Below are 22,328 nucleotides of genomic sequence, written 5' to 3'. Positions count from 1 at the left end.
TTTTTGTAGAATTTGTTTATGAGTTATATATGTTGTAAATATTTCGCTATTTCTGGTAGCAACGTTCTGTGGTATTCGTGTATGAGCTTAATTTTGGAAATAAAAGTATTTAAAGATTATTAACAAAAAAGTTTCTGCAGAACAGCTAGAAATAATTTGTATATAGGTAATTTACCATAAGGGGAATTCGTGGCATAATTTTTTTTTGTAGTGATAAATGAAACATGTTTTTTAGTCTTTTAGGGTTAGTTGGTTTCGGGCTAATAGCTCGAGCTATTTACGTGTTTTTAACATTATCACGGAAAGCTACGAACAAACGACAACGTAGAAGTATACTGGCCATAGCTGGATCGGGTAGGTGCTGACTTTATAAGGTTCAACAAACTTTCACACTTCTTGTGTATTGTACGTTAGCTAACAAGCTACACTTTCATTGTTAGCCAGATAAAAAGTGTTTTATGTTATTATGTAACCTTTTTATTAATATGTTGGATAACTTATACCGCTTTACTATAAAGATTTAAAAAAATGTTCCTTAAATTAAACTGTTTTAATCATCCCATCTTAATCTAAATAGCAAAATATAACTTGGAATTAAAACAAATAAGTTTTCCATTTAAGGTAACCTATGAAGGAAATTACACTTGTTTGATTAATAAATAAAAAAAGGTCTTCTGGTGCAAACATACAGCCATTATTGCCCAATGTTTAGATCTTATCAGGGTAAATGCTGGTATCTGCTGACAGAAAAGTCGGTTACATTGGAAGAGCGGTAGTTTCATGGAGCAAGTTCTGTTTTGTTTTAATGTTTAGGTGGTCACACTTCGGAACTAATCCGCCTGCTTGAAAGTTTACCCAATGGGTTTTCTCCAAGACATTATGTTGTTGCCACAAGTGATCAAATGAGCTTGCAAAAAATTAAACAATTTGAAGAAAACCATTTTAACGACAAAATTGATTATAGTATTTATAAAATACCCAGGTAAAATTTTAATGCATATTTTATAATTTATACTTATTTTCCAAAGTATGTAATTATTATACAAAGGTTATTTGTGTTCAAACTGATTGATACTGTAAGCTTACAATGTTTTAAATTGCAGAAGTAGAGAGGTGGCACAGTCATGGCTGAGCACGATTTACACAACATTCATGGCCTGTCTTGCTTCATTAATTGTGGTTTACAAATCCAAGCCTGATATTTTATTATGTAATGGACCTGGCACTTGTATTCCAATATGCATTGTTGCTCTACTTTACAAGGTAATAAAATTGAGTGGCAACATTTCAATCTACAAAAGTTTCATGGTGGTACAAAAGTACATTTTGCAAGCATCTCTGTAGACTTTAACCTGTTCATTGTTATTTGAACAAGATTGTCAGCCATGTTTGTGTAGTTTAGATTTTCAAATGAATTGAGATGTGATAATGTATAATCAAGTTCAACCAATTATTTGTTGTTCCAGGTTTTTGGACTTTGCTCTGTTGATGTCGTTTACGTTGAAAGTATTTGTCGCGTCACTTCAATGTCTATGAGTGGAAGACTGATTTATCCTTTTGCAAACAGATTTTATGTTCAGTGGCCACAACTTTTAAAAGACTTTCCTAAAGCAATTTATCTTGGTGGAAGAGTTGTTTAGCAACTTACATGTTTATTTTTTGTGTTTAAATAAAAAATCATGTTGAATTTTAAATAGAAATCTTCAAGCAAATATGACTTGTAAGAGAAAGAAGCATTGCTTAATATTTTTATTGGGTGCAATTAGGTAAAAACACAAATAGTTTTGTAAAATTTACAGAGAACAAAACAATTTTATACAGTGAAAATATTCAACAGGAATATTAAAAAATCAGGCCATGGTGTCAAAGATTAAACATCCAATTTCAGCAGTAAAAAATAAAACAATATTCCATATTTGAATTATATAAAATAAAAATACACACTCTTAAAAAGAGCTGCAAAAACTTTGTTCGCATAAACAACATGTAGTTAAAAGCTAACTAGTATCAAGACACTGGTTCCTAAACTTTTAAAATACTGGAATACCTTTGCATTGCTATCAATTTTGAAACCTAGGCTAAACAAAAACTCGTTGTCTTACACTTGCATTGCTATAACCATATTTTGATTCAAGGGCATTTGCTACAGTGCTGATTTTAATATCCATGTTATTTACTACAGAGTTGAAGAGAAGTTGCAGGTTAATTGTCATAACCAAGGCAAGTAGTGAGAAACTGCAGGCATTTATCGGAGTAAGCGTCTGGAAAGTGTTTGAAGTGTAAAATATGCGGCGAACTTTCAAAATTGTAGGTTTGCACACTCGCTAGTGCCATCCGGTGGTTGGCCATCTCCTGAATGTGGCGATGCGGAACAATTACGTCGGCCGTAGAATATAAGTAAAGGTGTGGCCACGTCTCTTCGGTTGATGTAGTTTTGACCTGCATTGGAATATGCAATGTGTTGAGCATTACACCAACAGATACACTTGCTTGCAGTCAATTAAACTGGCAAGATATTTCAAAAAAAAAATAATTTTAGCCAATACAATGAGGATTTTAACTAAAAAAAAGAATAAGAGCATCTGTTAATTAAAACTAATACTTAGCTTGGGTTGAAAAGTATTGAATATAAAAATAAGTGTAAAAGTAGGGAAACAACTAATAACTATAAGGTATAACTTTAATTACCTGATAAATGTCAGCATTTTTTAAAAATCCAAATAATCTAATAAACCTCCAAACAAAAACAAGAATGCCAAAAGCTATGACGGCAAAAAACGCAGCAATTTTGTTCGGAATGATCCCTGAGTTGTAAATAGCCTTGGAGCCGACAAGAAATTCCACTTTTCCAGGGCAGCTATCAAACACAGTTCCAACCACATTCACGTGTTTTTTCTGCACAGTTTTTTAACATTTCAGCAAAAAGCATCTTATTTTGTTTTTAACAAACTTGCAAAATTAACCTGTATTGTGTAAAGTTTGTACTGAATGTTATAAGTAGTAAGTGATGCACTCTAGCAAAATGCTTTTTAACGGATGTCACGATTAATTATTTGATGTTGAGCTCATTATTTATATTGCATCAACTTACTCCATAACATGGAATAAGAACTAAACAGTGCTTGCTATGAGACAAGTATTAACAATGCAAATTGGTATCAGTACTATGCTATTAAATAAATCCTACTCAACATCCAGGTTAGTGCTAGATGTTAAACTATTTGCGAACCTTTTAGGTCAACTAACTTTGTACAACATTTAATGAAATAAATTAAGATGTTTAATTTTTCCTTAGAGTTTCTTAAAACTTACAAGAAAGCATTCTGCCAAGTGATAGTACACAAAGAAGCCTCCATTGCTTAGAACGTGGATGAGAACAGGTTGATCTCGTAGTCCGTAATCATCGAGCAGCTGATCCAGCTTTCTTGCTGCAGCTTTCAGCAGTTCGTTTGACGATGGGTCTACAATCACAACACACAAACACTTGAAAACAATTGTCTGAATAATGATTTGCAACCAATGATGTAAAAATATGTATGTTTATAAGATACACCAGTGCTCTTCAACCGGTGTGCACGGTGCACCCTAGTGTGCAACAAAATATGCATAGGTGCACCAGTACTAATACAAGGGTGCATCACAAACTGTTAATGAACAATTAGTATTTGACATTTTTAATGACCAAACAGTCATTAAATAGTCTCATTGCTATTTTCTCAAGTTTGTTTGAATGCTGTTTTCTGACATGCAATAGTACTCGCAAGCAGCCTGCAGCCATAGTCCATATCTCACCGACAGTGTGTAAAACTTCAGCAGCTTCGCTAGGTTTAATTGACATGATGATATTGATATGCATAATTTTCATATAGCTTTTTACCTCAGTTTACCTTTTAAGTAAACAGGGTGCATTAGTTCGTCACAACAACTTTAAGGCTTCACCAAACCTGAAAAGGTTGAAGAGCACTGAGATACAGATTGAATATATCTGGATAAGTTAACAAAAATCAACTTCTAACTTTAAACAGGGTTATACATTCTTTTGTGATACACGGTTTACCATAAAAGAAGATGTCCCTTCCTGGATGGATGTATCTGATTGTAACACAACCCTCTTTCTCATAAATCTTGCTGTATTTTGCCAGATGTTTGTCAGAAGCTCCGACCCACCCAAGCAAGAAAACGACTGGCTCCTCTATTTCACCAACTGCATCAGAATTTGCTTCAAAACAACAATTAAAATAAATACTAGTTGATTATAGTATGTTTAAATAAACAGCCACTGCATTAACCATTTAATAATCCAACCCACAAACTACTGTGGAAAGTGACAATTCAAGTTTTTTTAAACAAACCACACCTGCACCAACAAAATTCAAAAATGCATGGGTGAACTTCAGGTCTTTGGTCACCTACTGTCCCACAAAAATAAGTTGTGCAAAGCAACACTAATAACTTTAGGTATAGACCAAGGTAACTTTCAAATGGACATGTAATCGTTAACGGGTGCAGGCGTAAAAAGGGATCTAGTCAAATAGCCTATAGGCACTTCCTGAGACCAGAAGCTACACAGCACAAAAAGTTAGCAAAAAAAATTAGTTATTCACAGTACTAAAAATGGTCTATATTTTAAACATTTGTTACATATATCTTTAAGTTGCCTATATTTATTTTGTGCCTACTTTTTAATGCAAATTATGCAAAACTACCACCACCCAAACACTAAATAAATAATCACATACTGGAGCGGGCGTAATACATCGATCCAGGTAATTTAGCAACTTCCCTACTTAAAATCAGATTACTGCTTTGCAAGGAATGCTCATGTGGAAACAACAGTAAAAGATAGATAAGAAAGTTAGCTTTGTGTTTTTAACAAGAGCATATTGAAATTTGTGTAAAAAAATAAACAAAAATTTTCATAATGATCTGATATTACCAACCCTGTTAAAGTTGTTGCCGGAGTTGCTTTATTTGCGCTTACCAGTGGAAAAACTTTAAATTAAAATTAGTTTTTTTTAATTAAATTTATTCTACCAAAAATATGCGTTTATTTTTCGTAAAAAAAATAAGGGTGCTTACTTTATTACGAGAAGGTCTTGTAAGATTGTAGAAGCAATACTACAGAACATAAATGAGCTTAATTAAATCTTTGGAGCTAATATAAAATAATTTTAAACGTCATAATGACGAAATTTTAGGTATAATTTTTTCGTCGGGAATTCCGGGAATTTTCGTTTTTCAATCCCGTTTCCCGGGAGTGAAAAAACCGGGAAAAAGAGGAACCCCAAAAAGATTTACATACAAAACGTAAAACTCACGTGTGGGAAAAGTAATGTTGTACTCCAAGTCATCTTGTTCTCTGTCCATTAACTTAATGAAAGATCGAAAATATATTTAAACTTAACTTTGCCTTCTTGCCAACATTAGAGGCTCCTCGCAAAATCTGCTAAACAAACCAACCGTAACGTTATACACAAAACCCCAAGTTTGTTAAATATTTACTACAGGGTTTTATTTTATTTTTTTGAACATATACACTTCGTCATTTCTTGGTGTTGTTGAAATTAATTTTAATTGGGTTACATTTTTTAGTGTCAAAAATATTTGTATGGTCTTAAAACTAACGCGACAAAATATTAAAAGCGACAAGCGACAAATATTTGCTTGATTCAACGCCGAAATCATTCATGCATAACGTTTATGCAACTCAGAAATGTTTCAATAAAAATTATTGAAAAATTATAAACCATCAAGTCAACATATCTAACTTTATCTAGTAGCGTCGGATATTTTCTATGGAGAAACTAATAAAGTCGGTTAACGCCCTGAAGTTTCATTATGGAGGATTAATAGCAGAGGAAAAAAAGTAAGAAATATAAACATAAGTATTTTAACGCCAAGTTTATTTTGTATTAATTATAAATAACTGGCACTGTTCTAAAATCCTACAAAAATGAATATTATTTGGGTTAGGATTAAAAAGCAATATAATTAAATAATTATACTTGACCCACCATCACCCAAACCCTAACTGACAACCTAACCCAAATATTGTGCAGAAGAAAGTAGTTTCTTAGTTGCAAACTAATTCTATTTAGCCGTTTATTAAACTTTAAATTTTGAACATCGGGGGGCCGGCCATTCTTCCATATATGTCAAATGGTGTACTTCTAACTTCGAACAGCTTAGTAAAAATAAGTAAAGATAAAATAAAAATAACCAGGATGCCTATTTTGTTTATAAAATTAGTCATTACTAAGGTGGTATTCCAAAATATAATTTATATTGATTTTGTTGCTATTGTATTTACATTATGAACACAACCATGAGCCTGTAATTAACCTTTCTCATAATAATTTGTTTATGTTCTTAGTCAAAAAGATGCAGCCACCAACCCAAAGGAGCGTCAGGTTCACTTGAACGCAATCGCGGAATCTCTTACTTCAGCTTCATTGAGGAACAGTAGCGACCTTCCAGGATTGTTAAGTATGCTCATAAATAAACAAGCTTAATGCATCTTTTATAGCCTTTGTGCAAATTTAAATCACATTCTTAATATGAAAGTTGAGATTCTTCACTTATTTTACTGACACTATACTTGATTTTATTACTTGAATGTTTTATTGTTTCAAGCAATTTCAATTGAGATCCTGTTACAAGCTTGTACAGATGAGAGCGCTGATGTCCGTCTCAACGCAGATGAATCTTTGAACAAAGTCATAAAAAGTCTTCATGAAACTTCCATGAGCAAAATTCTGGTTGAGCTATATAAGGATATTAAAAAGGTGCTGTTGAAAACAGTTTAATTTTTGCAATTAGAAATACTTTTTTTAAACCTAACTGTTTTTATGTTAGGATGGCCACGCTCGCAGTCTGCGCGCTTCACTGCACAAGTTTGCTTGTCTGTGCTACAACATCCGGCCGGGAAAGTGCCGAGCGTTTATCCTCAACATACTTCCATGTTTGAGTCGCACTTCTCAACGTGAGGAAGATTCTGTGCAGGAATGCCTGGCAACTTCAACCCCGGTGAGAACAAAACGATTCGGTAAAAAAATCTAAAATAAACACAATATAACCCTAAATCACCTATTACAAAAGTTTTGTTTTTTAAATCACCATACTCGTATTTCCTTCATAATTTTAGTAAAAACACTAAAGTCATAATATTTAATATAATCAACATTTTGCTGTCTACAACGTTTTGGCAATATCTCATGCCATCATTAACGTAAAAATACTAGTGAAGATAAAATCAATAAAACAAAAAATGATTTACTACTCTGTTACATTTCTACTTGGTCTTTAACCTCCACAGTAAATAAATTTGTGATTGAATTAAAATCCATGTTTTTAGAAAATCTTTGCTGTTCTTGGTCAGTTTGTAAGTGACAGTGAAGTTCAAGGGTTAATTGCCTCGTTCCTTAAAAACCTTTCAAGCAAGTCAGTCACACTTCGTCGGTCAGCTGGAACGTGTCTCCATGCAATTGTTGTTAATTCACGCAATAAAGAGTCAATGTTGAATCCACTTCTACGTTCGATTCAGGGTAAAAACATTCTATTATTTTTCCTTTACATGTAAAATATAATGAACACATATTTAGTGCTCTGGGGTTGGATGCCACAAAATTACTTAATGCAAATAACGAGATTGTGGCCTATTTGATATCTATAGTGTAAACTATTTGATATTTAATATAGGTCTACAATCTACATGTTGCTAATAAATGTTTTCTGCGCAGACATTATCACCCAGCGTCATACAAACAGAAGTACCGTCCTTGGCTGCTTGCAAACTTTAAGAATTCTTAGTCCTTTGGTCAATGAAACACAATCTTCAAGCACTTTACTGGTCAAAGTAAGTCGTGGGAGCTGAAAACGTTCCTCTGCATTTTTTGTTTACTGTGAGTTTGTGCTTTTATTTTTGCAGACTTTTGAGATGTCGGTTTACTATTTGTGCAACAAAGACCACACAATTGTAACTTCTGCTTTGGAGCTCTTAGAGCAATTACTCGGAAACTTTATACAACTTCTGTCCAGCAACTTTTCTGGGCAAACTTTTATCATTGATCAACCAAATGGAGATGAGAAAAGCATTGTTTCCACAAGTAAGTGCTCAATACCAAAAAAATAACAAAAAAATGATATATTTTACAAGATAATGCAAAAATAGGTTAATTACATTGAAGTTGTAACAAAGGTAATAATATGTTACGTAGAAAAAATCAGTGAAGTTTATTTTAAGTCTGACTTTTTTGGCTAAAAATATTAAGTTTTAAAATAATGATTGGCCCAAATATTTTTACCGTCCTGAGCCAAGTAAAAATCCGTTTGTGCCTTCTTACACATTTAACTTTTTTATTGGATGTAAGCTCTGTTTTTCAATTTGTCAAGTTATAAATTCAACTGGTTGTTTTTGAGGTGATATTTCTGACAACTTTTTTTGTGTTAAGTTTCGACTTCATCCAGTCTTACAAACATTAGCGAGGATACTTCATTGTTGGGAAGTGACGTGAACGAAGAAATCGCAAGCAACGAAAAAGTTTTGGAGAATAGTGAAGCAACGATTGAAGCAAAACCTGATGAAGAAACAACTTTTGTTCCACTCGGATTTGACGATATTTTTGACAATTCCCAGTCTACCCTAAAGACTTTAGCTCGCATTATTTGTCAAAGGTTAATAACTTTTTTGTGAAGAAGAATTAAACAGTAGCAAACAATACAAACCCAATATTAAAAGTAATAGCGTTTTACACATGTTGAATGTTTTACTTTTGCAATTTATCATTTACAACTTTTACCTTTTATAATTTTTATGCCGATAATAGTGTAAGTTACACTTTTTAATTCTACTTGGCAGAATTATTGAATAATAAAACACATTTTGCAGGTTCTTATTGTCCCACAATGATGGAAGTCTTATAAGTGGTTCAAAAGTAAGTGCTGAATAATAACTGTAGATTTTATCTTCACTTTAAATTATTTGTTTAATAATATTTTTAGTTACATATTTAGAAGGTAGGTGTAATGCTTAACATTTACATAATTTATTACCAAGCATTGATGAAAAGTTTATGGATATACTACTAGAAAGCAATTTCTTGCTATTATTTAATTGTTTTTTGTCCAGGTTCGTGTTAGCAGCAAGAACTTGGCTCTTATTTGTTTGTCAATTATCGTCAAACAACTTCCCTCAATCATTGGGGAGAGCATTCTTAACACGGTTTGTCATTACATTGTTACCACATTTTAGCTAGCACATAAACCATATTTACTTATTACTTAAATACAAAGTATAAGCATTTGGGAAGTATAACAAAATAATTGTGAGCTGTTGCATAACTTTTTACTCTATTAAATAATGAATTTCTTGTTTTGCTGAAAACATTTCTTGTTTAAAGTATTGTGAAGTTTGTGAACCACAAGCATAATTACTGCAATCATTTACCAGCTTACCCTGTTTTTTAATGATGTTCCCGAAAGGTGTATTATGTTTAGCTTATCTGTTTTTAATGTTGTTATTCATGTGTTTATTATATTCAGCCTAACTTGTTGAGAAATGATGTGACTTATGTGTTTATTATATTCAGTTTGACAAGCAGAGCAGTCGCTTTAAAGATGTGTTTGGATATTGCACGCATGAAGATCCTCAACTACGAGGCGCCGTACTTTCTGTCGCTGCAGCATACCTCACCTCGGACAAACCAAGGTATTATCGCACTTTGTCAAGTTTTTCTTTATAAAAGGTGCCAAGCAAATTATAGATTCATGAAGGTGGACTATGTAAAGATTAATCACAAACGTTGAAAGATTTGATTAGAAATAGTGTTATGTTTAAAGTGGTGAAGAGGTCACTGATCTCTGTGGGATGATGCTGGCATCTTTGTCCGACAAATCTTCAGGAACAGTTAGACAAGCTTGTTCTTCAATTTCTCAATGCTTACCTTCGTTGCTCAACAGATCTGAGGTAAGTGGTGAAAGGGAAGAACCCAGATAAATTCCAATAAATTTAATTTGGCACTTCATCAATAAATGAATTCTTACAGTAAGTTTCGTTTTACCTGATAAAGTAAAATTATGTATTTAAAACATCATGAAATTTTTAGCAGAAAAGCAAAATAGTTACTGAAAACCTTTGTTCTACTTACATATTTTTCTTTGCATTTTATAGTAAGGTTGTGTTACATACCTGTAATATTCTGCTGCCACTTTGTATGTTTTAATCCAATATACCTATTTTTTTTTAGCAAACAAACCATGGCATGGAGTTGCTTAAAGGGATTTTTTCCCTACAGCACAACTCCTATTGGTTAATACAAACTGACTTGCTGGAAATCATTGCTTCGTTAAACTTCAGGCAATTGTCTCACTTGGAATCACAAAATGGATCTGTTAAGGTTTGTATTTTTCACTAAATCTGGTGGCGCTGTTAAAGGCACTCGTATTTTAATATCCAAAGCTTCCATAAAAGCATACAAGTGCATTTGATACTGGTTTGTGTTCCAAAATATTTGTTAAATACCTAATTAGGTCAATTTGTGTTTTTTACAGTTGATTCACTTAACTCTAATCACTTTACACTAATAATACAAAGCTACCTTTGTTAGAAACTTTAGAAAATTTATAAAGTAAAAACAATAGTGGTTCGATTGTTACAAACAATGCTCGATTGTTAAAAACAATGCCTCGATTGTTTGAGCAGAATTCGATCCAGGACAAAGCGCTCCATATCGCCCTCCAGTGCTTGCAAGATGAGGATTCCCGCATCCGAAAATCTTCCGCCGACACTCTGGTTGCCATGGTTACGGGGCTTCACCCTGGGGCGGACCCGGTTCCAGAGGAGGCGTCCCAACTATGCCGGAACCAACTGGGCCTAATGTACCTAGGCAGGGGCAAGGGGGAGTCCCCTTCGGACCGTGGTTCCGCAAAATCAATGTTGAAGGTTTATCGCGGGTACGAGACACAAAATGGCGTCGATGAATTCATGGACGGGTTCGTAAGACTTTTACTTTTCTCTTGTTCTTTTACAGCAATTGTTGAGTCGTTCAGTTTATTGTAGCAACGTTTAAGGTATGAATCTGTTTATGTTACTTTGTTCGTCTCATTGAAAAGGTTTATTTGGCTAAAATTAGAATAAACTTGGCTTTTGAGTCTTTGAACCTCCTGAATAATTGTTTATTATTACGTCACAGTCTCACTTTTGTGATCCACGAGGTCAGTTCATTGCTTTGTTCGACGACATCGAAGTCTTCATCCTCAGGATGCCTTCTGGCTTTGAGTAAGCTTTCAGGGGCTTTCCCGGTGTGTGAATACCCCCTGGCTTGGGGGTGCAACTTCACTCGGTGTAGTGAGGCGGAACACAGGTGAACAAATGCATCTGCACAACTATTAAACTACTGGTAGATTATGTACCTCGTAAAAAGTTGATTAAAACAATGTTTTTGTCGTAGATTGCGATTTGGCAGCAACTCTCCTCAGCATGAAAACCAGGCGAGTAACCTAGTATTTTACCGGTTATTTTGTCATTAGTGGCAGTCGATGCTGTGTGCTGTTAGTGGCAACCTCGTGCTGTCAGTGGCAACTGGCAACCTCTGGCTGTCAGTGACATCCTCTTGCTATCAGTGACAACCTTGTGTTTATTGTAGAAGATCCAACAGCTTGGAATCCTTCCAGTGATCATGGATCTTCTCAAAGCATCTTGGATCCAGTTGGATCTTCAAGCTCATTCAGATTGCTTGAGGTTGGCTGGGAACCTTATTGCTGGCGCCGCATCACATGGTGAATACAGGTTACTTTATAAACTGTCAACAATGTTGGTTTGTTGTAACGCATATTTCATTTCTATTAGAATGTACGCACTTTGTCGGAGCAGAAGAGAGTAACGAGCCTGCGTCCGATGAGAGAAATAGTTCTACTTGTAAGTATTTCAATGTTTTAATTCGACAGAAATGTACAGAAACAAGAATATTTAAGCGTCTAGTCACGTTTCTATCGCTTTCATGTTTGTTTGTTACTAAAGTACGTATGAGTGGTGGTCTTTGTTACGTCATTGTTGCGGTTTTTTTACAGCCCAGCAATGGAGTAGTGTAAAGGACTGGAAGTTGTCGATGTACACTGGCCAACTCTTCCTACATCTTGTAAAGTTGCTCTCTATACAACATCACGTCATCACGGAAACAACGCCTTCATCAAACAAGGTAACTTCTATCCATGTTTCACTTCCGTTTATTCTAGAAACAACCCACGTGGTTTGTGATTCTGTGGAGCTAAATTTTATTATTTTGAACCATTTAAACTTTGTAAGTTATTTTAAACTGAAGTGTTACTATCGTTGTGTCATGTGTGTGTTTGTGTGCATATCAATGCAAAGTTAATCAAAACTGGTTGTTTTAAAGTAATATTCAATATATCTTAGAAGAGTCGCAGCAATATTAGATGAATTGCCTACATCTTTGAAATATTGCAATTCATGAGGTTAGCAACCTTAACAGTGTTCCTTAATCCCGACCACCAGAGTGTGCTACCGAACCTCTCTTCAAATACGTCGCTCCCCAGCCCCATCAAGCGGAAGGACAAGAAGGACCAATCAGTAGCGGCCACGCCCCCTAAAAGCTCACCAATCATAAGCCGGAAGATCCTTCCAACGTCTCCCCTCACCAAAACCACATCAGCTAAAGATGTGAGAATTTAACTTTATGAAAACACTTGCCATGCTCGAAATAAATCGAGAGTGTTTAGAAAATACAGTTTTGTATAAACTTTTACGCGATGCCAGCAACATAATCTTTATAACTTAAACTATAACTTAAAAATGACTTTAAAGTAACAGCTCTTGTACTTTTAGGTTCCCGATGTTGAAAAAGAAAAACCGAGTAAAAAAAATCTCGGTAATTTCCACCAAAGTCGCCCTCTCATGAAACTTTACGAGCAGCTCAATGGAGCTTTCAAGAACTACAAGGTCGGTTCATTTTTAACAATGGTTTATTTTAATTTTTACTGGAGATGTGGAGGAAAATGTTTTAGTAGGTTGATTTTAACAACTGACTCATATTTTTAACATTTAAGAATTATTTTTTCTATGTTAGTTGTGTGCATAATTGTAATTCTTCCTGCAAACGTCCATTTACTTATTTCAGGGAAGCCTTGAGTTTGGTTCTTCCGACCGTCTTTGCTCCTTCATACACTCTACACTGGACGTAACTTGTCAGATCACTGAGCTCGCCTCGTTTCCCGATGTTGCCAACAACACAGAGGAAGTGCTGGGATACCTGAAAAGCACCTTCACACTGCAACCAAGCATCACTGTGCTGTGAGGATGCCATTATTAACCTGCTTGTTGTAGTTGTGACACAAAGCTAAACCGATATTTTTAGTGGTAAGACTCTGGGGAAAATAAAGGGTTTGTGACAGATGATGTGGATATTGCAGGGACGCTATTTTGCTTCTATATCCAACTCATGATCCTGTATTCACCGATAATATCTGGGTTAATGAGACCATTTACCCAATCCCCTATTTTTGACCCAGATGCATCCAGCAACTTCTGAAAGCATTGTTCGGAACAAACCTCGTCAGTCAGCGGGAAACAATCGACAATATGACGTCACAAAAGCGGAACAATCCTGACCAAAACTCGGCATTTTATCACAAAGTTTGTCAAATATTTATTTTTTTGGATGGTTTATTGTTAATTTTGTTTGACAAACCTTTGCGATCATAAAATATTAAAAAGGAGTAGGTTTTAAAAAAATAGCCTGGTTAAAAGTTGTTTTGCTCTTCATCTTCGACGGTAGCCATAAAAACTTTAAAAATTAGTAGCTCAATAATGTTTTTAGAAGAATTCATCATTCCTGCTGAACCTATGACCGCTTAAGTGTTGTTGTTTGCCCAGGTCTTCCACCATCCTCTGAACCACCTCACAATGTCTATCGCAAACGCTTCCTTCCACAATTTGCTTGAAACACAATCGACCTCCAAGGACGCGGAAGGATGGTTCGGCTCGATCAAGAAGAAGGTAAGTCGACCAACCTTGGGGTACACCAACCTTAGGATACACCAACCTTAGGATGCACCAACCTTAGGATACACCAACCTTAGGATGCACCAACCTTAGGATGCACCAACGTTGGGATACACAAACGTTGGGATACACCAACGTTGGGATACACCAACGTTGGGATACACCAACCTTAGGATGCACCAACCTTGGGATGCACCAACCTTGGGATACACCAACCTTGGGATACACCAACCTTGGGATACACCAACCTTGGGATACACCAACCTTGGGATACACCAACCTTGGGATACACCAACCTTGGGATACACCAACCTTGGGATGCACCAACCTTGGGATACACCAACCTTGGGATGCACCAACCTTGGGATACACCAACCTTGGGATACACCAACCTTGGGATGCACCAACCTTGGGATACACCAACCTTGGGATACACCAACCTTAGGATGCACCAACCTTGGGATACACCAACCTTGGGATACACCAACCTTGGGATACACCAACCTTGGGATGCACCAACCTTGGGATGCACCAACCTTAGGATGCACCAACCTTGGGATGCACCAACCTTAGGATGCACCAACCTTGGGATACACCAACCTTGGGATGCACCAACCTTGGGATACACCAACCTTGGGATACACCAACCTTGGGATGCACCAACCTTGGGATGCACCAACCTTGGGATGCACCAACCTTAGGATGCACCAACCTTGGGATACACCAACCTTGGGATGCACCAACCTTGGGATACACCAACCTTGGGATACACCAACCTTGGGATGCACCAACCTTGGGATACACCAACCTTGGGATGCACCAACCTTGGGATGCACCAACCTTAGGATGCACCAACCTTGGGATGCACCAACCTTAGGATGCACCAACCTTGGGATACACCAACCTTGGGATGCACCAACCTTGGGATGCACCAACCTTAGGATGCACCAACCTTGGGATGCACCAACCTTAGGATGCACCAACCTTGGGATACACCAACCTTGGGATACACCAACCTTGGGATACACCAAAAATATTACGAACCCTGTTAAAGTCGTTGCCTAAGTTGCTTTATTTGCGCTAACCAGCGGAAAAAACTAATTGAATTTATTCTACCCATAAAAATGGGATTTTTTTAAATAAAAACAAAAAAAGGGTGCTGACACGATAAGGTCTTGTAAGATTGCAAGAAGCAAGACTACAGAATATAAATAAGCTTAATTAAATCTTTGGAGCTAAAAAAAAAAAATTTTAAACGTCATAATGACGAAATTTTAGGTATACTTTTTTCGTCGGGAATCCCGAGATTCCCGGGAGTGAAAAATCCGGGAAAAAGAGGAACCCCTACTTAGGATACATCTACATGCTGTTGTCACAGTTACTGAGGGCTACATGCTGTTGTCACAGTTACTGAGGGCTACATGCTGTTGTCACAGTTACTGAGGGCTACATGCTGTTGTCACAGTTACTGAGGGCTACATGCTGTTGTCACAGTTACTGAGGGCTACATGCTGTTGTCACAGTTACTGAGGGCTACATGCTGTTGTCACAGTTGCTGAGCACTTTTGTACAATGTTTAGATGGAGAAGAAGTTAACCCGGGCTTCAAAACTTGCCAAGAACAACAAGTCGTCCATTCAAAACTACATTCGTTTGTTTGAAGGACTCGTGATTAGATCGCTTAAAATCTACACAACTACAAGTGACGTACATTTCCAGGTAAAAGCTTGTCTGAATTCAACGAATCCTCATTGTCAAGCTAAAACGAATTTTGAAATATTTGCAGAAAGAAGTCTTAAACCTGTTGGCTCAGTTGGTTCAACTACGCGTCAATTATTGCATGTTAGATTCTGACCTCGTCTTCATAACTTTCATCGTCAAGCAATTCGAAACTATTGAAACTGGACTGGTAAGATATTTTTTTTTGAACCCAGGCTTACGTTCAAAAGGCGGTTTATGGAAGTTGATATTGCACAATATGTAGATCACTGATCAATATGTAGATCACGAATTACGATCGAATATGCTCACCTTCGGTAAATGTTGTTTTGTGTTGAAGGTTCGTGATAGCGAGGTGCTGGTTCCACACATATTCTTTTTCCTTGTGCTTCTCTCATACGAGTGCTACCAGTCGAAGACGGTGATCACAATGTCCAAGATCATCCAGTTGTGCGACGGACTGATGGCTGGAGGACAGGGGTCGGTCACACACGGTACAATACAACTGCTAATAACAAATTTGTTCTTCTGTTAAACAGCTTCCATCCTGGCAGCAATTCTTCAATACAAAAGCGCAAAACTAAACCCAATGAATTGGTTATCCCCTTTCGCTTTACACCCCAGGTTTGTTGTTGTAGTGATACCAGCGCTGCAGCCGATTGTCCACGATTTGTTCGTCGTCAAACTTTCTTCCTCAAATCTCGACGATGTCCACGTGACTCAACGAGAAGTCGTGCAGTTTACCATGCTGAGACTACTACAACATCCTCAGGTAACCTTAACGACCTCCGGTAACCTTAACGACCTCCGGCAACCTTAACGACCTCAGGTAACCTTAACGACCTCAGGTAACCTTAACGACCTCAGGTAACCTTAACGACCTCCGGTAACCCTAACGACCTCCGGTAACCCTAACGACCTCCGGTAACCCTAACGACCTCCGGTAACCCTAACGACCTCCGGTAACCCTAACGACCTCCGGTAACCTTAACGACCTCAGGTAACCCTGCCAACTTCAGGTAACCCGACTTACTTATACCACCCCAATTCTCCCCGAATATCCTAAACTACTCTATGTATCCCAAGTAAACCCAAGTTACCAAAATGACCCCTGGTAATCCCTCACACCTCAAATATACACCCTTTTAGCTTTGTTTATATTGTTTGCTAACATTTTCTTGTGGTTATATTTAACAGCAACTAATGTTAATGCATTTTAAAGTAAATGTAACTGTGTAAATTTAATTTTAACATATGACCACAGAGTTTTTTAACTGTTTTTACTGTTATTGCGACATTAAAGGCCCCAAAGCAGCAGGTATATTTTCATTGCACAATTCAAAATAAATTTTGACATTTTCATGCTTGAATTATCATACAAATAATCATTTTGTTTTTTAAGCGATCAACAAATATAAATTTGATTTGTGTGCAACATTCAATTCGTCCTTGTATTTTTGAATCACCCAAATATAAGTAATATATCAATTGTTTTTTTAAGTTTGCATGAAATAATAAGCAGTTCAATCATGTTATTGTGTTCATAAGCAGCTTATCGTTTACAAATAATAATTATAATAGTGATTACATGAATCATATAAGCATGTTTTAAGTTGCCATGCTTTAAAGTTGTACCCGTATTTTTCGTAACCCTTATTTAGTATAACTGTGACCTATTTGGTTAATTATAACGAATTATAACAACATGTTCTTGTTTAAGGTGTTTGAAATGCTGACCACAATCCTGCTTCACCAACGCCGTGAAAATGTTTCAGCTTGGAAACAACTTTCAAACCAAGTTGTGGATATTCTGATCCCACATCTCGACAATTTGCAGGTAATTCGCTTGCTAGAGTACATCTATTTCGTTTAGTAAGCTAAAACAAGAGAATATTAGTTAGAAATGTGAGCGTTCGTTGCAAAGGTTTTGTTGGTGTTGATTGGAAAAAAAATTTTATATTCCTTAAGGTGACATCATATAAATATATATATTAATATTTTCCGCATGATTAATATGTCAACCACTTGTAAATGCACTACCTTACAAACTCACATTTAAAATTAATAAACTTTTAGATTCAATTCTCAACACATTGTGACGTCAATAATCTTCATTCTCTCTTTGAATCACTTTCTCCGGCTTCAATACGTCCTTGTGATGTCATAGTGAAAAATCTTTTCAGCGATCATTGTGCAAATGTGAGAAAATCATAAAATAACTGCGACTTTGTTTAAATGCAATTGTTTTAAAAACTAACCTTATAACTTTTAGCAGGCAAACTTGGTTGGTTTGACGGGCAAAGTGATCGTTTTTCTGCGTCTGCTCATTTGCCATTTCACTGAAGTTGATGTATTAAAGAGCATCCAAGATCGTGAAACCACTGTAAGTTCATTGAAGTTTTCTGTTAAAACCTCCGTTCCGTATATCACGGTTGTTCCTCTTTATAGTCTGTTGGAACTTCTTCAACTGGTGAAGTCGCAAACCCGAGCAAACCTGAGATGATCGTAGCAAGGTAGGTTTGTTAGCTGTCTAAATAAAACTTAAGCTGTAGAGCAGTGTTTCTTAACCTTTTTTGCTTGGGGGCGCACCTAGAGACGTATGAAAACGTGGCGGCGCACCTTACGAGCGAAGCGAGCGCCAAATTTTTGAGGTGTACCGATGTTTTAATTGCCTGCATTTTTTATTATATGGGTTTTATAGTTGCATATCTTTAAAGGGGCTTACAGCCTTTGGGATTCAAAACGTTATTTTGTCTATTCAAGTCTTAATCCGATTAATTTTGGACTTAAATCAACATGTTTTTTCCTTTCGCTCGCGGCGCACCCAGCAGCCTTCCATGGCGCACCAGTTGAGAAACGCTGCTGTAGAGTATCAACAAGCCAGTTTTTTTCACAGATTTTTCCACAATCTTTTGTCGAAAGTTGCTGTAAGTTTATCCTCATCCAGTAACTTGTTGCTATGCCAACACACTGCAGAGTTGCTTCTCTATCTGACCTACATCCACAGATCAGGTGAGAAACCTAGTGTTCCAAGCCGAATGCAGTTTCCAAAAACCTTAATTTTGCCAGGCTCATTCCGAAGAGTGACGTCAGCCAGTCGTGAGTTGCTCCTAGCTCCTCCCTCCCACCACGAGATCTTCCACTCCCTCTCATCCAACTTCCCGATCCTGACAATAACTTGGCTTCAGTTCGTCACTTACCTCGACGCTGTTGAACTAAAAGCCTGGATGGATTTTGCAGGTATTTATCACATCATTACGCCGTGATGTTGTGTCACAACGGCATGGTGTTGCAGCTTATAATATTTTTATATTAAAGAAAATGATGGATCTTCTGAAACCATTAACACTACGATCGTCAAGCAAGCTTCAATTATACTTCTTGCTGATTACGCTGTAAGTTGATTTATTTATCCCAGTTGCAACCTAAATGTGTAAAAATTTGTCGTGCTATGCCAACTTAATGATAAAAAATCAACTAATGATATGTTTCGTAGTTCTATTTGGATCCAAATAATCGTGACAAAACATCAAAAGCCGATGTGCCTTACACGGTAGGCTGCTTATTAACCCTTCATGTAGCTGGTGCTTAGAACATTCTTTAACCCGGTGGTTTAGTAGATGCTTTGGTGGTTAAACAGTAGTTCAGGTTGCTAGATATGAACTCTTGTTTTGGTGGTTAAATAAAAGCCCTGGTTGTTAGATAGAAGTTCTGGTTGTTATATCGAAGTTCTGGTCTCTAGATAGAAGTTCTGGTGTCTAGATAGAAGTTCTGGTTGTTAGATAGAAGTTCTGGTTGTTAGATGGAAGTTCTGGTTGTTAGATGGAAGTTCTGGTTGTTAGGTGGAAGTTCTGGTTGTTAGATGGAAGTTTTTGTTGTTAAATAGAAGTTCTGGTTGTTATATCGAAGTTATGGTGTCTAGATAGAAGTTCTGGTTGTTAGATAGAAGTTCTGGTAATTAGATAGAAGATCTGGTTGTTAGATAGAAGTTCTGGTTGTTAGATGGAAGTTCTGGTTGTTAGATGGAAGGTTTTGTTGTTAGATAGAAGTTCTGGTTGTTATATCGAAGTTCTGGTGTCTAGATAGAAGTTCTGGTTGTTAGATAGAAGTTCTGGTTGTTAGATAGAAGTTTTTGTTGTTAGATAGAAGTTCTGGTTGTTATATCGAAGTTCTGGTTGTTAGATAGAAGTTCTGGTTGTCAGATAGAAGTTCTGGTTGTTAGATAGAAGTTCTGGTTGTTAGATAGAAGTTCTGGTTTCTTAGATAGAAGTTCTGGTTTCTTAGATAGAAGTTCTGGTTGTTAGATAGAAATTCTAACTTGTTAGATAGAAGTTCTGGTTGTTAAGATAGAAGTTCTGGTTGTTATATCGAAGTTCTGGTTGTTAGATAGAAGTTCTGGTTGTTAGATAGAAGTTCTGGTTGTTAGATAGAAGTTCTGGTTGTTAGATAGAAGTTCTGGTTTCTTAGATAGAAGTTCTGGTTGTTAGATAGAAATTCTAACTTGTTAGATAGAAGTTCTGGTTGTTAAGATAGAAGTTCTGGTTGTTAGATGAAAGTTCTGGTTGTTAGATGAAAGTTCTGGTTGTTAGATGAAAGTTCTGGTTGTTAGATGAAAGTTCTGGTTGTTAGATGAAAGTTCTGGTTGTTAGATAAAAGTTCTGGTTGTTAGATAAAAGTTCTGGTTGTTAGATGAAAGTTCTGGTTGTTAGATGAAAGTTCTGATAAAGGTTTTGTTGTTAGATGAAAGTTTTTGTTGTTGGATGAAAGTTTTTGTTGTTAGATGAAAGTTTTTGTTGTTAGATGAAAGTTTTTGTTGTTAGATAGAAGTTCTGGTGTCTAGTTAGAAGTTCTGGTGAAGTTCTGGTTGTTAGATAGAAGTTCTGGTTGTTAGATAGAAGTTCTGGTTGTTAGATAGAAGTTATGGTTGTTAGATAGAAGTTCTGGTTGTTAGATAGAAGTTCTGGTTGTTAGATAAAAGTTCTGGTTGTTAGATAAAAGTTCTGGTTGTTAGATAGAAGTTCTGGTGATTAGATAGAAGTTCTGGTGATTGGATAGAAGTTCTGGTTGTTAGATAGAAGTTCTGGTTGTTAGATTCTGGTTGTTAGATGGAAGTTCTGGTTGTTAGATGGAAGTTCTGGTTGTTAGATGGAAGTTCTGGTTTCTTAGATGGAAGTTCTGGTTTCTTAGATGGAAGTTCTGGTTTCTTAGATGGAAGTTCTGGTTTCTTAGATAGAAGTTCTGGTTGATAGATGGAAGGTTTTTGTTGTAGGATAGAAGTTATGACTTTTTGTTTAAATGTTTCTAATATTTCACCTCGAATAATTAATATTTATTTGGTGCTCAAAACGTTAGAATTAATGTTAGGAGTACAAAACAATATATTTCTTGACACATTTATTTCATATGTTTTTGACTTGTTCAGTGTCAAAACGTGAAGCACTTCGACATAGTAACCTGGTTAATAAACAATCACGTCTATGACATCATGAAGCTTCAGGGGGAACCCCCGGTCCAAGATTTCCTGAGTTCGATCAAGGGAAACTCCCAAGCTTCGAACAAATTACTTCAAGCAATCACAAACATCCCTAAAAATAAGCTGGAGGTGCCTTCTCAATTTACAACTATCTGTTTAATAAATTTTAATATAATGAACTGAGCGAATAATTAGCGTGTATTGTTAACGTTTCTGAGCCCATTCTTTATTTTAATATTCATATATTTATATATGTATATATATTTAATTTTTGTTTTTTAAGCGTTTTTAGGATATTTTTTTCTGCCCTGCTATTTAAATAGTTACGTTTGTTATGTACTGTACCTTCTACTGCAATGTTTGCAAACATTCAATCACCTTTGGTGTATTATGTTTAGCTTTTGGTTTTTGTTGCAGCCGCGAGTGATCCACGCTATTTTGCATTACGTGGGGCGCCTCCCAGTGGATTGCAGTCCCGGTGTGCTCGAGCTGCTTGTTGCTGATGACTTCATCTTCTCAGCTCGACTCTCACTGGCGCAGATGTGCGACCACACTTGCTGCCAACTCGTCGAAAAACTTCTCGGCAATCCTCAACAAAACCTACTCAAACTTGAAGACTTAGATCGATTCTTGGTAAGTATCTAAATGTTTCGTGAACCTCGTATTAGTATCAGTTTGAAACTGTAAAATGCTGTCACTGTATGAACGCAAGATGAACACTTATTTTGCAACCGAGTCGCTTCACAACTGTTTTTGTGTAATTTTAGGTTTTACTAGAATTACGGTTAATATTGGAAACTTAACCGGAGCATCGATTTCTGGCCGATCCAGCTAAATTTAAACTAATTTTTAGACTTCACTTTCTCGAGCTCCTCGTTATGCACGACTGCACACACTGTTGAAGAAGCTGCGGTCAAGCATAACCACTGAAGCGTGCCAAGCAATCGACCAATCACAGCCGATCAGCGAACATATCGAGGAACCTAATAAGGTTAGGCTTAAAACCTGTTAAGCTATCTGAATTGTGTTTTAATTGTTTAAGTATTCTATGTTTTTCGTTTATCTCATGCGGTTTATGTGTTGGGCTCACCGCTCATATAACTTTAATCTTAGTTTGTCC

General features: G+C 36.4%; 3 protein-coding genes across 4 annotated transcripts in view; 2 read left to right on the top strand and 1 right to left on the bottom strand.

Moving 5' to 3' along the window:
• Window positions 1–217: 217 nt before the first annotated feature.
• On the top strand, window positions 218–1,732 carry LOC146163037 (UDP-N-acetylglucosamine transferase subunit ALG14-like). The gene is made up of 4 exons (XM_083381747.1): window positions 218–354; window positions 814–982; window positions 1,104–1,263; window positions 1,467–1,732. The coding sequence occupies exons 1-4, from the start codon at window positions 225–227 to the stop codon at window positions 1,638–1,640; spliced, it is 633 nt and encodes a 210-aa protein (XP_083237873.1). The 5' UTR covers window positions 218–224; the 3' UTR covers window positions 1,641–1,732.
• Window positions 1,733–1,734: 2 nt separating this feature from the next.
• On the bottom strand, window positions 1,735–5,456 carry LOC146163036 (transmembrane protein 53-A-like). Of its 2 annotated transcripts, none has more exons than XM_083381745.1 (5): window positions 5,319–5,456; window positions 4,058–4,219; window positions 3,313–3,461; window positions 2,689–2,895; window positions 1,735–2,439 (listed from the first exon to the last, which is right to left on the bottom strand). In XM_083381745.1, the coding sequence occupies exons 1-5, from the start codon at window positions 5,365–5,367 to the stop codon at window positions 2,203–2,205; spliced, it is 804 nt and encodes a 267-aa protein (XP_083237871.1). In that variant the 5' UTR covers window positions 5,368–5,456; the 3' UTR covers window positions 1,735–2,202. The 2 variants fall into 2 exon arrangements, with proteins under 2 accessions (XP_083237871.1, XP_083237872.1); XM_083381746.1 differs by having other exon boundaries at window positions 4,058–4,204; window positions 5,319–5,430.
• A 331-nt stretch (window positions 5,457–5,787) lies between these two features.
• LOC146163035 (huntingtin-like) overlaps window positions 5,788–22,328 on the top strand; it is a 33,044-nt gene continuing 16,503 nt past the window's right edge. The window contains 39 exon segments of the mRNA XM_083381387.1: window positions 5,788–5,866; window positions 6,374–6,486; window positions 6,634–6,785; window positions 6,856–7,026; window positions 7,355–7,544; window positions 7,740–8,105; window positions 8,451–8,673; window positions 8,888–8,933; window positions 9,128–9,220; window positions 9,588–9,706; window positions 9,838–9,964; window positions 10,245–10,394; window positions 10,700–10,989; window positions 11,190–11,360; window positions 11,448–11,487; window positions 11,643–11,775; window positions 11,846–11,914; window positions 12,067–12,194; window positions 12,512–12,676; window positions 12,842–12,955; window positions 13,134–13,306; window positions 13,525–13,648; window positions 13,889–14,011; window positions 15,598–15,735; window positions 15,803–15,925; window positions 16,076–16,229; window positions 16,374–16,507; window positions 17,039–17,053; window positions 17,456–17,572; window positions 17,812–17,934; window positions 18,008–18,118; window positions 18,184–18,248; window positions 18,632–18,747; window positions 18,805–18,975; window positions 19,054–19,130; window positions 19,232–19,288; window positions 21,158–21,337; window positions 21,626–21,841; window positions 22,062–22,199. Coding sequence (XP_083237513.1) covers window positions 5,796–5,866; window positions 6,374–6,486; window positions 6,634–6,785; window positions 6,856–7,026; window positions 7,355–7,544; window positions 7,740–8,105; window positions 8,451–8,673; window positions 8,888–8,933; window positions 9,128–9,220; window positions 9,588–9,706; window positions 9,838–9,964; window positions 10,245–10,394; window positions 10,700–10,989; window positions 11,190–11,360; window positions 11,448–11,487; window positions 11,643–11,775; window positions 11,846–11,914; window positions 12,067–12,194; window positions 12,512–12,676; window positions 12,842–12,955; window positions 13,134–13,306; window positions 13,525–13,648; window positions 13,889–14,011; window positions 15,598–15,735; window positions 15,803–15,925; window positions 16,076–16,229; window positions 16,374–16,507; window positions 17,039–17,053; window positions 17,456–17,572; window positions 17,812–17,934; window positions 18,008–18,118; window positions 18,184–18,248; window positions 18,632–18,747; window positions 18,805–18,975; window positions 19,054–19,130; window positions 19,232–19,288; window positions 21,158–21,337; window positions 21,626–21,841; window positions 22,062–22,199 — 5,286 coding nt within the window. The 5' untranslated portion in view covers window positions 5,788–5,795.

Source organism: Ascidiella aspersa, chromosome 2, assembly GCF_963924565.1.
Source record: "Ascidiella aspersa chromosome 2, kaAscAspe10.2, whole genome shotgun sequence".
Lineage (NCBI taxonomy): Eukaryota > Metazoa > Chordata > Ascidiacea > Phlebobranchia > Ascidiidae > Ascidiella > Ascidiella aspersa.
This window is presented reverse-complemented; position numbering and strand designations above follow the sequence as displayed.

Excerpts from the sequence above, each read along its gene's own strand:
- LOC146163036 (XM_083381745.1), bottom strand. The coding sequence starts at position 5,367 with ATGGACAGAGAACAAGATGACTTGGAGTACAACATTACTTTTCCCACA. Across the intron at positions 3,462-4,057 it reads AAGGGACATCTTCTTTTATG|ACCCATCGTCAAACGAACTG; the intron begins GTAAACCGTGTA and ends TTGTGATTGTAG. Across the intron at positions 2,896-3,312 it reads ACTTGGCAGAATGCTTTCTT|AAAAAACACGTGAATGTGGT; the intron begins GTAAGTTTTAAG and ends AAAACTGTGCAG.
- LOC146163037 (XM_083381747.1), top strand. The coding sequence starts at position 225 with ATGTTTTTTAGTCTTTTAGGGTTAGTTGGTTTCGGGCTAATAGCTCGA. Across the intron at positions 983-1,103 it reads AGTATTTATAAAATACCCAG|AAGTAGAGAGGTGGCACAGT; the intron begins GTAAAATTTTAA and ends TTTAAATTGCAG. Across the intron at positions 1,264-1,466 it reads TTGTTGCTCTACTTTACAAG|GTTTTTGGACTTTGCTCTGT; the intron begins GTAATAAAATTG and ends TTGTTGTTCCAG.